General features: G+C 37.2%; 1 protein-coding gene across 3 annotated transcripts in view; it reads right to left on the bottom strand.

Moving 5' to 3' along the window:
* The window catches only part of DMD (dystrophin), a 1,824,373-nt gene that overhangs the window by 45,126 nt on the left and 1,764,792 nt on the right, over positions 1 to 14,455 (bottom strand). For all 3 annotated transcript variants that reach the window (XM_036304100.1, XM_036304097.1, XM_036304099.1), the window contains 3 exons: positions 8,060 to 8,125; positions 6,701 to 6,766; positions 3,156 to 3,314 (listed from right to left, as the gene is read on the bottom strand). In XM_036304100.1, coding sequence (XP_036159993.1) covers positions 3,156 to 3,314; positions 6,701 to 6,766; positions 8,060 to 8,125 — 291 coding nt within the window. The remainder of the gene's footprint in view (positions 1 to 3,155; positions 3,315 to 6,700; positions 6,767 to 8,059; positions 8,126 to 14,455) is intronic.

The following is a 14,455-nucleotide window of genomic DNA, read 5'->3' as shown; positions in this document are numbered from 1 at the left end:
GACCTCTAAGCAGCCTTTAGTATAACTATTTTTCTTTTAGAGAATAAACCATTCCATTCTTGGGGAATGAATGGTCTTGGATATCTTTCAGAGAAAAGTGGTTACCACTGGTACCACAAGTAGATGAACTGGTTTAATCATGTCTAGTCCTTTAAAATATTCCCTCAAATTAAGGTACATTCCAGAGAATATTCTCTGGTGCAAGGTAGAGTTGGCTATTTTGAGTCAGAAGAATCTGGATTTGAACTTGGTTCTGTCAGTGGCTGATTGTGAAATCTGGGTCAAGCCATTTGAACCTCTCTGAACCTGAATTTTCCCATCTGTCTTCTTTAAAGGGCTTTTAGGAAGATTAAATGACCCAAATTCATTAAAGTGCTCTGGAAATGATGAGATTATATATAAATGATAGTTATCGGTACTCTATCAACTCTCTTGGCCCGGTTGTCATGGTACGGAAGGAAAATATGCTAACAGCAAACAAGACAGACCTCTTGACCAATGTGATACTGTTAGGGACAAAAATAGAATATTGAGGACTAGCTTTGGTTATGGGAAATATTAATCATGCTCTGTTAACCGCGATTGCCTTGTTCTGGTTAAAGAAAGGACATTCTAATGTGGCTGGGAGTTGTACGCCCTGGGATCTGGGAGTCAACCTTGGAATTGGGAGTCAACCTTGGAGAGCAGTCCATTCTCATTTATGAACTGCCTACTATCATGGAAAGATTAACAATCTTGTTGCCCAAACATGGAGTTCCGCCCCAGCCTGCATAGCCTACTTCCCCATGCCTATAATCCCTACTTCCCCATGTAATCCTTGTCCTACCCTATATAAGCAGCTGGCTTATGGTGGGCTCCAGAGCAGATTTTTGTGGATGACGTGCTGCTCTCCCATACGGCCTGCATTATTGGAATAAATGCTTATATATGATTCAACTCTGTCTCTGCTGAATTGGCTCAAGTAGTGACAGGCATCCCAGACCCCTTTATTGTCTGGTTTCAATACAAAGATACACTGTACAATGGCAACAATTATATAGTTCAAAAATATTTTTATTCCTGGGTAACATCAAATTCTATTTATAATGCCAATCCTAACTTTTTACCCCTATTTAACTCTGACCCCTAAAATATTAAAGATTTAACATAAATAGGTACTAATGATGATCCTCAATAAAATAGAGGGAAATGTTTTAACTATCAGTCTTGCAAATGAGGCCAAAAATAATGTTACTACTAAAACCAACAAAATGTTCAGGATAACCTCCTGGTACTTGTGTGACAGTCTTGCTGTATTCTTAACTTAGGTTTTACTGAATATTTCCTGAATATGTACTGAACATTCACATTGTGGTAGGAACTATAGGGGACATTAAGAGTATTAAAACACACACACACACACACACACACACACACAGTCCTTGTCCCAAGGGCATTTGCCATCACATTAGAGGGAGGCATTGGGAATAACTGATAAAAAGGCAAACTGAGACTCTAGACAAAAGATAGATTAGGCCGTGACTGAGCATTGACCTATGAGCCAGGAGCTCACTGGTTTGATTCCTGGTCAGTGCACATGCCCAGGTTGTGGGCTCCATTCCCAGTGTGGGGCATGCAGGAGGTAGGCGATTAGTAATTCTCTCTCATCACTGATGTTTCTATCTCTCTCTTCCTCTCCCTTCCTCTCTGAAATCAATATATATATATATATATATATATATTATATTTTTTAAAGATAACGTCCAAATGCAAGGGTGGTATAGGGTCTGTGAGGAAATTATTTGGAGGAAGGTCATAGAGAATGGGTAGAACTCCTTCGTCAGACATGGCAGTGAAGGAATGGTGGTTAGCAGCTAAAGTGAGAAGTAAGCTTGAGCTTGACCCAGAGAATGGATGAGAGCAGGTTGCATTCAAAACAGTAGCTACAACAGTATGGCTGGAACATAGGTACAAAAGAAGATAAAGCTGTAATAGCAGGTGAAGAGAAATTTGTGGAAGGTTTTCACTGCCCAGCTGAGAAGCCAGATTTTTTTTCCCCCCCAGAAATCCAATGCCAGAAGAATGCCATCATGGGTCTTGGTTCTGGAAAGATGTACAACTAGAGTCAGTATGGAGGGTTTATTGGAGGGGTGGGAAAGAGACGAAAGGGGAGCCGACCAGGTTAAGGAGCTCTGGCTATAGGTCAAGGGTATTAAGAGCTAGAAACAGGGAAGAGACAGCGGAAAGCACTGGATGAATGGCAGTTTGCTTTTTCATCTTGAGGTGACATACTCCCTGAAGGCATTGGTTCTCAGATACACTGTGTTCCTGGATTAAGAAATCTTGGTGCCCTGGGCTAAACCAAGGAGATGAAAGTACTCAAGTCCCACAGATTTGAGCAATTGCTCCTTTACAGACTTGCCTGGTGGCATTCGTCTAAAGACAGCCCACTGAATTAGAAGTGATCATTTGCAAAAAAGTCTTTCATACCCAAGGGTCCTGTGATATAAGTGTAATACAAAAGTAAAAGCCCAATGATTTGCATTATCCTGACACCATACAATATCCCAGATTTTGACATCCTTGTCCTAGCTGCAGTCATTGTGAATTTTCTTTAGTCTTTTACTTCTGCAATTACTAATATTTTTACATGAACATCTTTTTCAGGTGATGCTTGACATCAGGAATCATCGCCCTCATCTGCTATAATGGTGAACATCAATGATGACTGCGTCTGATGATGAGAAATAAGATGCACTAATTTGTTCCCAAGCATGACCAAGCCAACGAACCTACTTTCTTAAATGCTTTGAGAGAGATAATATGGCCAAAGACATGTACAAATCATAATCATAAAATTAAATGACCTGCTTTGTTCTTAAATTCTGTTCTCACACAGAAATCAAAGCCTCTGAACACATGCAACAAATCAAATATCACCACCAGTGTTCATCCCTTCCCCACCTAAAATATGAATTCTTAATTATACTACTGCATTAATTTTCTTCTTTCCAATTAAAAAAAGAGAGAGAGAGAATCTGTACATGGAGCTAAACAGATTATTGGAGAAAACAATTAGACATAGAACGACTCTAAGTGAAGATTCCTGGCACTTTTCTATGTGTGCAAGCGTATGCACTCTGCATACCAATGACAAAGCTAGAAAGAAAACTCACCTGTTTTCTTCCTCAAGATCTGCTAGGATTCTCTCTAGCTCCCCTCTTTCCTCACTCTCTAAGGAAATCAAGATCTGGGCAGGACTACGAGGCTGGCTCAGGGGGGAGTCCTGGTTCAAACTTTGGCAGTAATGCTGGATTAACAAATGTTCATCATCTCTGGAAAATAAAATCAAAGGTTTTGGTTTTTCCCCCACTTACTTGTGTTGGGGATCAGGGACTCAGGTGTGTATTTAAAAATAGAAACATTTATTTGCTCTTAACAATTAATTAGACGCTTTTTCCATTTTGATACTGCTGCGGTTGTGGTCTACCATCCTGCGGGTGACAATTCAAGTGTTTTTCTTCTTTTCAATTGAATTTGATTGGCCTATTTACATGGGTAAATTAATGGCAGAATTACAGAAATATTGGGACTCTATGTTGATAGTTTAACCAATAGCTAATAAATATTAGAAGATATAATCAATAGCTAATAAATATTAGAAGATATAATAATGGCTGTATAATGTTTTTACCAAGCATATCAAGGTAATCTGTCCACTAACCCACATTATTGTTGATATTGACCAGGAAAAAAAAATGCTGCCTTTAAAATAATATGAGTAAAGCCCAGCTGGAGTGGCTCAGTTGTTGAGCATTGACTTATGAACTAGGAGGTCACAGTTTGATTCCCAGTCAGGGCACATGCCCGGGTTGCGGGCTCCATCCCTAGTGGGGGGCGTGCAGGAGGCAGCCAATCAATGATTCTTTCATCACTGATGCTTCTATCTCTCTCTTTGTCTCTTTTCCTCTCTGAAATCAATAATAAAAATATATTTAAAAATAAAAATAAAATAGTATGAGTAAATATTTTGTTTAGTGGACGGCAATGTAACCAAAAAATGTCACTTTGGTAAGCCAGTTTCAACTTATAAAAGCCACAGAGGCTGGATACTAACAATAATGAAACTGTAGATAAATGATTGTTTTATTCAATTATTATTTAGATAAAAAAACAAAAATTGGAAGAAAAAAATCCATTAAAGTGACTAAAGGAAACTGGACTTGTTCTTTAGAACAGCTAATCTTGGGGAACAAAGAGGCAAAAGGCTTGTAATTTGGGAGGCAGCCACAATCTTTCCTTTAAACTGGGAGCTCTCTGCTACACAGAAAAAAAAATATTTTCTGAATGCATTGCTCCCAGCTCCTGAAAAGCCTGTGTATTCCCATGCTATAAGAACTTCACTCTGTTCTAATGAGAGACTAAATTCTGTTCGGCTAAATACCATTAAGATATAGGTTCATATTCCCCTCTCCACACCCATTTAATTTCCTTTTCTCATTGCCATATCTTCTGAGTTGAAAAAAAATCCAGTTTTTTAGGAAAAAAAATCCTCCTCCTGATTTAAATTATTTGGGTCCATCAAGGCAGGTAATTGGTTAAGAAGTGAAATGTTGACTAAAAGTAATCATTGGATGTTAAAAACAAACACTTAAGTCAACCAATCCTCCAAACCAATTCTCCAGACCTGCCCCTAAAATATCACGATTTTACCATCCAAGACTGATTCAAATGGATTTTATGTCCTCAGAATGAACTAAAGCTTTTCATTTAAAAATAAAACAAAAGCAGTTTTACCGCCTGTCTAATTTATTACCTCTTCCCAAATTCTGACATTTTATTGCTAGACCTTCTCATGTTTAATTACAACAAATAGTTATAATTAGCCCAGCCGATGTGGCTCAGTGGTTGAGCGTCGACCTATGAACCAGGAGGTCATAGTTTGATTCCTGGTCAGGGCACATGCCCTGGTTGCAGGCTCGATCCCCAGTGGGGGAGCATGCAGGAGGCAGCCGATCAATGATTCCCTCTCCTCCTTGTTGTTTCTCTCTTTCTCCCTCTCCCCTCCTCTCTCTGAAATCAATAGAAACATATTAAAAAATGGTTACAATTAAACTTATCTTACTGTTCTCTTAAGCAGTCAATGGATGGCAGCCATTATCATACAGATACAGCTTGAATTAAATGTGCTAGAGCTTCTAATATTAAAATCAGTGACCAGGAGAAGCAAATAACTCAGGTTGTTTACACTTGGTTGATTCTTTGGACACATATTTTCCTGTCAAAGTACTTTATATATTAATACTATTAATACTTTCCCCCATAGCTAAGAAAGAGAATGCACCAGAGTTATGTTTGGGGAAAAGGTTGTTTTGTTGTAAATAAGTCATACACGATTGGTTGAGTGTTGACTTGGCTCTATTATTACCTTAATTGCCTGTATGTATCAGATGAGATGATTTATTTCCATGTCTTCAATAACCAGTTATGTATAAATGCCCCTTTGATATTACTTCCCTCAGCCTCTTCTCATATGAGTATAACTTTGTGTTGCCATATCAACTACCTATGACAAATTTACCACTCGTCCCTTTGTCTAGATTTTCCATGACAAACTGGTACGATATCCATTAGTTCTTAAACTAAAAACACTGTTGTATTTTGACCAGATTTCTTCTCTCTAAATTATCTATTCAGTTAGCAGAGCTTTATTTTCCCCTCCTACTAGTTTCTTAATCTACTCCCTCCACCGCAGGCCCTTGGTTCATGGTGATATTCCTCTGGGCTCCGTATTGTGAATACTTCCCCTGCTTATAAGGAAGCTTCCGTTTCGCTGCCAGAGCTCTGCTCCCTGACACTTTTAACATCACTCTCTCTCCTTCCTTAAGTTCGACAGGCCTGGTTTATCATTCCACTAAAAACTTGTGACCTGAATTTGGACTTCCTCTTCTAAAATCCTTTACAAGATTGCCTCCCTTTATCTGGCTGGTGAAGATGCTAAATCAAAAAACCCTACTGCTTCGGATCTCTGCAGAAAAATGCACAACTAACCTACCATATGGAAATACCAATACAACTCTGCAAGATTATGTCTCCACTTCCCCATGAGTGGAGAAAATACTACCTAGCCATCACTTTAAAAATTACTACCCAATTGCCCCAGCCAGTTTGGCTCAGTGGATAGAGCATCGGCCTGTGGACTGAAAGGTCCCGTGTTTGATTCCAATCAAGGGTACATGCCCAGGTTGCGGACTCCATCCCCAGTAGGGAGCGTGCGGGAGGCAGCCGATCAATGATTCTCTCTCATCATTGATGTTTCTATGTCTCTCTCCCTCTCCCTTTCTCTATGAAATTAATAAAAATATATTTTTAAAAAATTACTACCCAATCAATTTAAATATCGGGCAGGTCTGGTCAAAGATCAATCATTTAATATAGTTTAACTATTTGGAACTCTGCAATTTGTGGTAATATGGAATTAAATAAGGATAAGGCGAACTGTTTTTGCTACTCTGGAATACCAATAATGCCACAGTTTGGATGAGCTCATTCCGTATCAGGTTAAGAGTTAAGAAAAAAAAAAAAAGAAGTAAATGAAGGGCTCCTTAAAAGATCAAATGTATGTAATGCTAATTTCTATCTTCTGAGCTATCCTACCTCTAAATCCCTCAAAGCAATTTCATCTTCAGGAACATTTTGTAAAAAGAGACGGGATACTTACATGCTCTCATTAGGAGAGATGCTATCATTTAGATAAGATCCATTGCTGTTTTCCATTTCTGCTAGCCTGATAAAAAACGTAAAAGCTCATTAAAACTTATGTGACTTCTTAGAATCTATTCAAGACCTAATCGAACATTCCTGAAAACTAACGGATAAATCACGTCAAGAGGAGAAAGGAATCCTTCAAATTAAAGGATGTGTGTGTTGGCCGAACCATTTGAGGCAGTGAGTGGTAGACCACAGCTGGTTAGTAGCTTTACATTTATGCTATAAATTATAAAGGAAGGCGTATTTTGTTTTTCTTTTCTCCTTCACAGATCGATCTTCCTTTCACTGAGAACAAGCCTTTGTTTTTACAAGAAAGCTTCCCTAACCACAAATATACTCTGTATCCTTACACTACCCCTTGTTTTTTAAGATCATTAAAGTTTCCCACTGATGACAGACATGTTCAGCAGTGAGAATATTGATAAAGGATGGATTCACAGTAAGTGCTCTACACCTTCTGCTACCAATTTTTAACGTTAAAAACCTCCTTCACCTCAGCCCATCCAGAGTGGCCCAGTGGTTGAGCAACAACCTATGAACCAGGAGGTCATGATTTGATTCCTGGTCAGGGCACATGCCCGTTTACGGGCTCAGTCCCTGGTGGGGGAGGCAGCTGATCAACGATTCTCTCTCATCATTGATGTTTCGATTTCTCTCTCCCTCTCCCTTCCTCTCTGAAATCAATAAAAATATATTAAAAACAAAAACACCTCATTCACCTCAGACAATAAGGTTTTTTAACAACAACAAAAAGTTAACCAAACTCTTACAGATTTATTTAACAAGCATAAGATATCTTACAATTAGCAATTCAGATTTTAGGTATAAAATGATCTCAAACACAAAAAAGGTAAGACAGAAAAGTCCAAGGAGAAGGAAAATCAATTATTCTCTTATTTACAGCATCTTATGTAAAATAAACACACAAATGGAAAGCCAATGCTTTCATATTCTCCATGTAACATAGTATCATTTCTTCACATACTTATGTCTGGGCTAGTGGTTTTCTAAAAAGGTTATGTGGTTTCTAAGCCAATTTATTAAACGTGCTCAGTATACAAAACATAACAAAACTATCAGAAATATTTAAATGCTGGGGTTCGGGAAGATTGTTCTGGACTAATGCTCTTATTAGTGTCCAAAACCAACATGCAGTGAAATGGCATGCACGTTAGAGGGCAGGTTGATTAGTAGAAATCAGACAAGTCGGGGGGAAAAAAGAAAAGATTCGTTTAAAATTATTATAGGTTAGCTTTCCTTGGTTAGTTACTTTAATCAATATTTGCCTGGCATTCAACTAGTCTCATACCTGCTAGCATAATGTTCAATGCGTGAATGAGTATCATCGTGTGAAAGTTGAGGGGACGAGGCAGGCCTATAAGGCAGAAAATGTGATTAGTCACAGATACCATCCTATAATGGAGAAAAGAAAACCCACCACACAATTATGTTATATACATGGCCTAGAATGCTTTTATTCTAATTCTGTGGCTAATGTACACATTTAGTTGTTCCTGTAGCTTACATATCATCCAGTATTTTAAATTCAGGTCGGAGAGAGAATTTCTCATACTTCTGCTTTTATCAAAAGCCATAGAGAGAGATCAAAAACTTCTGTGGAAAGTTTCAATTAGAGAAAAGGTTGAGGGAAACACTCTCTGTGTGACATTTTGTCCTCCTATCTTGTAATATCTTGTGTCCTATAGTTCTGAAATTGTTTTAGCACTATGTGGTTTTAAATTTTCAAGTCCACTCCTGTGTCATTTATTACATCCCTTTTTATTGAATGGAAACTGTACGTCTGCCTAGATTCACAGTCCACAATTTTAGTTCTAAAGAGGCCACTCCAGTCTGTGACTTCTTAAGATTCCACATATCAAGACACCTTGGTCTATGTAATTTTTTAGGGAAGGGATACATCTACCAATTTAGCAGCAGGTATCTATTACTATTTCACAGAATAAAATTGAATGACCCAAAGTTACATTGTAATGTTTTTTAGAAAGAATGACTAAATTCCACAGAATGTCACAATATCTGAAATATTTCTTATTAGGGATATGGTATGTTCAGAGAGGAAAACAAGAGGGAGGAATTAATTAGCATGAATTAGTGTATATACTTTTGGGGCATAAAAACCTCTTCTTTGGGTCCACAGACTAGAATTTTGGTGGGGTTAACATTTTTTTCCACTCTTTCACATCCAATCTATTAATTATCCTTGAAGTTGGTATAGTACCTTTGGATTAACCTTAGGAAAAACATCTATCTGTTTTGAAAAACAGTTTGGGCTTGTGCTTTTTGTTTTAATTGGAATAGTACAAAGGGTCCCTTCCATTTCTCTCCTAACATAGAAAGCCCTTAGGTCCGTGGTCGGCAAACCACGGCTCGCGAGCCACATGCGGCTCTTTGGCCCCTTCAGTGTGACTCTTCCACAAAATGCCACGTGCGGGTGTGCATGTACAGTGTGATTAAAACTTCGTGGCCTAATATCCCTCATGAACATAGATGCCAAAATCCTCAACAAAATCCTAGCAAATCGGATCCAGCAGTACATCAAAAAGATCATACACCACGACCAAGTAAGATTTATCCCAGGGATGCAAGGATGGTACAATATCCGCAAATCAATAAATGTGATACATCACATAAACAAATTGAGAGAGAAAAACCACATAGTTATATCAATTGATGCGGAAAAAGCATTTGACAAAATCCAACACCCTTTCTTGATAAAAACTCTCAGCAAGATAGGAATTGAGGGATCATACCTCAACATAATAAAAGCCATATATGACAAACCCACAGCCAACATCATAATCAATGGGCAAAAACTAAAACCATTCCCCCTAAAAACAGGAACAAGACAGGGATGCCCCCTCTCACCACTCCTGTTCAACATAGTACTGGAAGTACTAGCCATTGCGATCAGACACGAAGAAGAAATAAAAGGCATCCAGATTGGAAAAGAAGAAGTAAAACTGTCCTTATTTGCAGATGACATGATACTGTACATACAGAACCCTAAAGACTCCATCAAAAAATTATTAGACTTAATAAATGAATTCGGCAATGTAGCAGGATACAAAATTAATGCTAAGAAATCCATGGCATTTCTTTACATCAATAGTGAACTTACAGAAAGTGAAACTACAGAAGCAATCCCATTTACCATTGCACCAAAAAAATTAAAATACCTAGGAATAAACTTAACTAAGGAGGTAAAAGACTTATATGCTGAAAACTACAGGACACTGAAAAAAGAGATAGAGGAAGACATAAACAGATGGAAGAATATACCGTGATCATGGATTGGTAGAATCAACATCATCAAAATGTCCATACTACCCAAAGCAATTTATAGATTCAATGCAATCCCCATTAAATTACCAACAGCATATTTCACAGATCTAGAACGAACGTTCCAAAAATTCATCTGGAATAAAAAAAGACCCCGAATAGCTGCAGCAATCCTGAGAAAGAACAAAGTAGGTGGGATCTCAATACCAGATATCAAACTGTATTACAAAGCCACTGTTCTTAAAACAGCTTGGTACTGGCACAAGAACAGACATATAGATCAATGGAATAGAATAGAGACCCCAGAAATCAACCCAAACCACTATGCCCAATTAATATTCGACAAAGGAGGCAAGAGCATACAATGGAGTCAAGACAGTCTTTTCAATAAATGGTGTTGGGAAAATTGGATAGATACATGCAAAAGGATGAAACTAGATCACCAACTCACACCATACACAAAAATAAACTCAAAATGGATAAAAGACTTAAACGTAAGACGGGAAACCATAAAAATACTAGAGGAATCCACAGGCAGCGAAATCGCAAACATATGCCGAAGAAATTTCTTCTCTGATAATGCTCCTAGGGCAATGGAAACTAAAGAGAAAATAAACAAATGGGACTACATCAAAATAAAAAGCTTTTGCACAGCAAAGGAAACCATCAACAAAACAACAAGAAGACCCACTACATGGGAGAACATATTTGCCAATGATACCACCGATAAGGGTTTAATTTCCAACATTTACAGGGATCTCATGAAACTTAACAAAAGGAAGATAAACAATCCAATAAAAAAATGGGCAACGGACCTAGATAGACACTTTTCGAAAGAGGACATACAGAAGGCCGAAAGACATATGAAAACCTGCTCAAAGTCACTAATTATACGAGAGATGCAAATCAAAACGACAATGCGTTATCATCTCACACCTGTCAGAATGGCTATCATCAACAAATCAACAAACAACAAGTGTTGGAGAGGACGTGGAGAAAAAGGAACCCTTCTGCACTGCTGGTGGGAATGCAGACTGGTGCAGCCACTGTGGAGAACAGTATGGAGCTACCTCAGAAGACTAAAAATGGAACTCCCATTTGACCCAGTGATCCCACTACTAGGAATATATCCCAAGAAACCAGAAACGCCAATCAGAAAGGATATATGCACCCCTATGTTCATAGCAGCACAATTCACCATAGCTAAGATTTGGAAACAGCCTAAGTGCCCATCAGCAGATGAGTGGATTAGAAAACTGTGGTACATATACACAATGGAATACTATGCTGCGGTAAAAAAAAAAGGAACTCTTGCCTTTTGCAACAGCATGGATGGAACTGGAGAGCATTATGCTAAGTGAAATAAGCCAGTCAGAGAAAGATAAATACCACATGATCTCACTCATTTGTGGATTATAGAGAACAACATAGACTGATGAAAAGGGACAGACTCAAAGACTGAGAAACAGCAATCAGGCTATCAATCCCCAGAAGAAAAGTAGGGGAGGGCGGGGGTAAGGGGAAGAGATCAACCGAAGGACTTGTATACATGTATATAAGCCATACCAATGGACATGGACAACAGGGGGATGGTAGCATGAGTGTGTGTGGGGGGGAGGTTGGGGGTTAATGGGGGGGATGAGGACACATTTGTAATACCTTAACTAATAATAAAAAAAAAAAAACTTCGTGGCCTATGCGCAGAAGTCGGTATTTTGTGGAAGAGCCAGTATTTTGTGGAAGAGCCACGCTGAAGGGGCCAAAGAGCCACGTGTGGCTCACGAGCCGCGGTTTGCCGACCACTGCCTTAGGTAAAGGCATGAATCTAAAAGTCAGCAGTAATCTATTCAGTTAGAACTGGTTTAGTCCAACGTCCAAGTAGCATTCAAGGACTTGGTAGAAACACTAAGATGTTTGTTTTTTTCTTACATAAAAAAAGAAAACCATGTAGTTATCTAGGCTTACATAGGAAATATGCTAAAAATCCGTCTTTCTTAAAAAAACACACACAATCATAAAATGATTACAACACACTACAGCAAATCACTGGGGAACTGATGTCTCCTCGGATAAATATCTTATTTAAGCAATCAGTGTTGTGTAAGTCGAGTCACCATAACCAAAGGTGGAATGAATTATAAAGACATTTAAACTATCCAGAGGAAATAAAAGGATGACTACCCAAATTACTAGGCATATCCAAAGATTTCCAGGTGTATCTTCACTCTAGTTTTAGAGAATTAATCTGGTAATTTCTTAGAACCCTGGAACAGCCCATTATTAGGAAAATGCTAAGGTCTGTTTTGAAATATTCACTGGAAGTAAAGATAATTTAGTACTTTGATTATTTGGCTTATAAGCCCTATCTATGGAATAGACCAGTCTTTCAGTTATATACTTCTTATGAGCTAAAAGCCCACCATCATAAAAAAAATTTAATGTTTTTCCTTACAATAGTTGCTACCCTGGTAATGTATAGAAGAAAAACCTGAGACCTTGAAGCATAACTATACCAAGAAAACTAGGCAAGTAAATCCAAAACACTTTAATAAAAATCTCATACAGAAAATCTTATGCAGAGCTTTAAGTCTTAGCCTTGAGGATAATTCCATGTTATTTTTCTTATTAATGCACACAGCACCTAACACAGCATGCATAAGCACAAGAACTCATAATAACCAGAAATCTAAAAATATATATACAGTAAAGGAGGTACTTTTTAAGTCAGAAAATGAGCCAAAAGGGAGTACTGGTCAGAAAAGAAGCACTTAAAAACCAAGAATTAGTAAAAGTACAAAACCACTTAGTCCGGAAGCAAAACTATGAATGCAAGGCCTTCCAAAACACGTTTCGAAGGGAAGGTAAGACTACCCTTCTCCCTTCCTATTTCCTAAATACAAAACAATGTACACAGAAGGTTTATTTATTTTTTATAGTTAATGGCCAATTCCAGTACACCCACCACCATCTTCTCTTTTGTGAAAATTCCAGTAGATTTTCATTCATTTAGGTTTCAAAGGAGAATAACTCAAAGAATATTATTTGACTGTCTCATTTGTGGGCAAACAATGTAAGAGATTTATGCTAGATTTAGTTTTAAATGATATGACAGATATAGGTAAATAAAGGTTTTGTCAAAGGAAAAAGGAAAGATTTGTACCTCAGTAAACCTTCAAACTCTGTGATCCATAGTAAATGGAATAAACACTGTCATCATCATAGGATTTGTTAACGACAGATAGAGTTCTTGCAAAGTAAAACACCTTAGGACCTGACTCTTCTGCCTGAATAGAATAGCTTTACAGTATATTTTAGAAATTATATAATCCTATGAGGAAGGACCTTAAAAAGATGACTGGTGCTAAAGAAACCAGGAACTTTAGTCTGCTGGGTTTGTTTTCTTCTTTAAAATTAGAGCTTACTACTATTTCTGAATAATCTAGTTAATTTTTATAAGAAGACAAGATGAGGGCATGTTTTAGTTGTCTGAGAAGACATTTTAATAAAGGCTGTTATTAATTTTAAAGTTCTTAAAAGTTTAAAACAAATACCCTGTAGTTAAAATCAGTCACACCAAAAACTCATTGACATAATTTTTTCTCATGAGTGTATGTATTAAATAAACATTTTTTTCTTCTTTCAAGGAACTATTATTCTTTGCTTATTATTTTGTACTATCACTATCCATGCATTTTTAAAAATTACTCTTTAGCCTATTTATCTTTTGGATTTTTTTAACTGGTTAAAACTTATTCCAACCCAGAGTAAACTCATTTGTTTATCAGGATCCAATCAAGCTGAGAAGTTCAGCACATCTATTTTTTTTAAAAGCTTCTTATTTATGAAAGGGTCTAACTTCTATAAACTAATAGACTACCTGGGTTAGGGGAAACAATTACCAATAACAAGGAACAGAATTAATTCTCGCCACGTTGTTTACACATGATGGTTAAAGAAATCAGGTAGTTCACTACTTATCGCTCCCATATCTCAAAATTAAGGGGAATAATAATGCAGTTTAAAAAAGATGCCTTACACTTCCCTTTAGGCCAATAAAGACCTAAAATAAATCTCAATTAATTGTTTGCATTTATCACTACAGGATTTAAAAAAGGATCTACTTTAAATTAAATTACATGGTGGAACAATAAAAAAGACCCAATAAAAATAAATTGAATTCTTACACAAGCCTGTCTTCCAAATTGGTCATTTACCCCTTATATATAATAGAGCTGTCTGACTTTAAATACATATTTTAATAAAGTACACTTTGAAATATCCAAAAAACCACACAATGATTTTAAAACATGCACACTGTTTGCTAATACATAAATCACAGACCCCCAAAATGAATTTTCTACCATTATAAACTGAGATAAATCAATTATCTGTTGGTATCTAATAT

This window comes from Myotis myotis, unplaced genomic scaffold (assembly GCF_014108235.1).
Source record: "Myotis myotis isolate mMyoMyo1 unplaced genomic scaffold, mMyoMyo1.p scaffold_m19_p_4, whole genome shotgun sequence".
Lineage (NCBI taxonomy): Eukaryota > Metazoa > Chordata > Mammalia > Chiroptera > Vespertilionidae > Myotis > Myotis myotis.
This window is presented reverse-complemented; position numbering and strand designations above follow the sequence as displayed.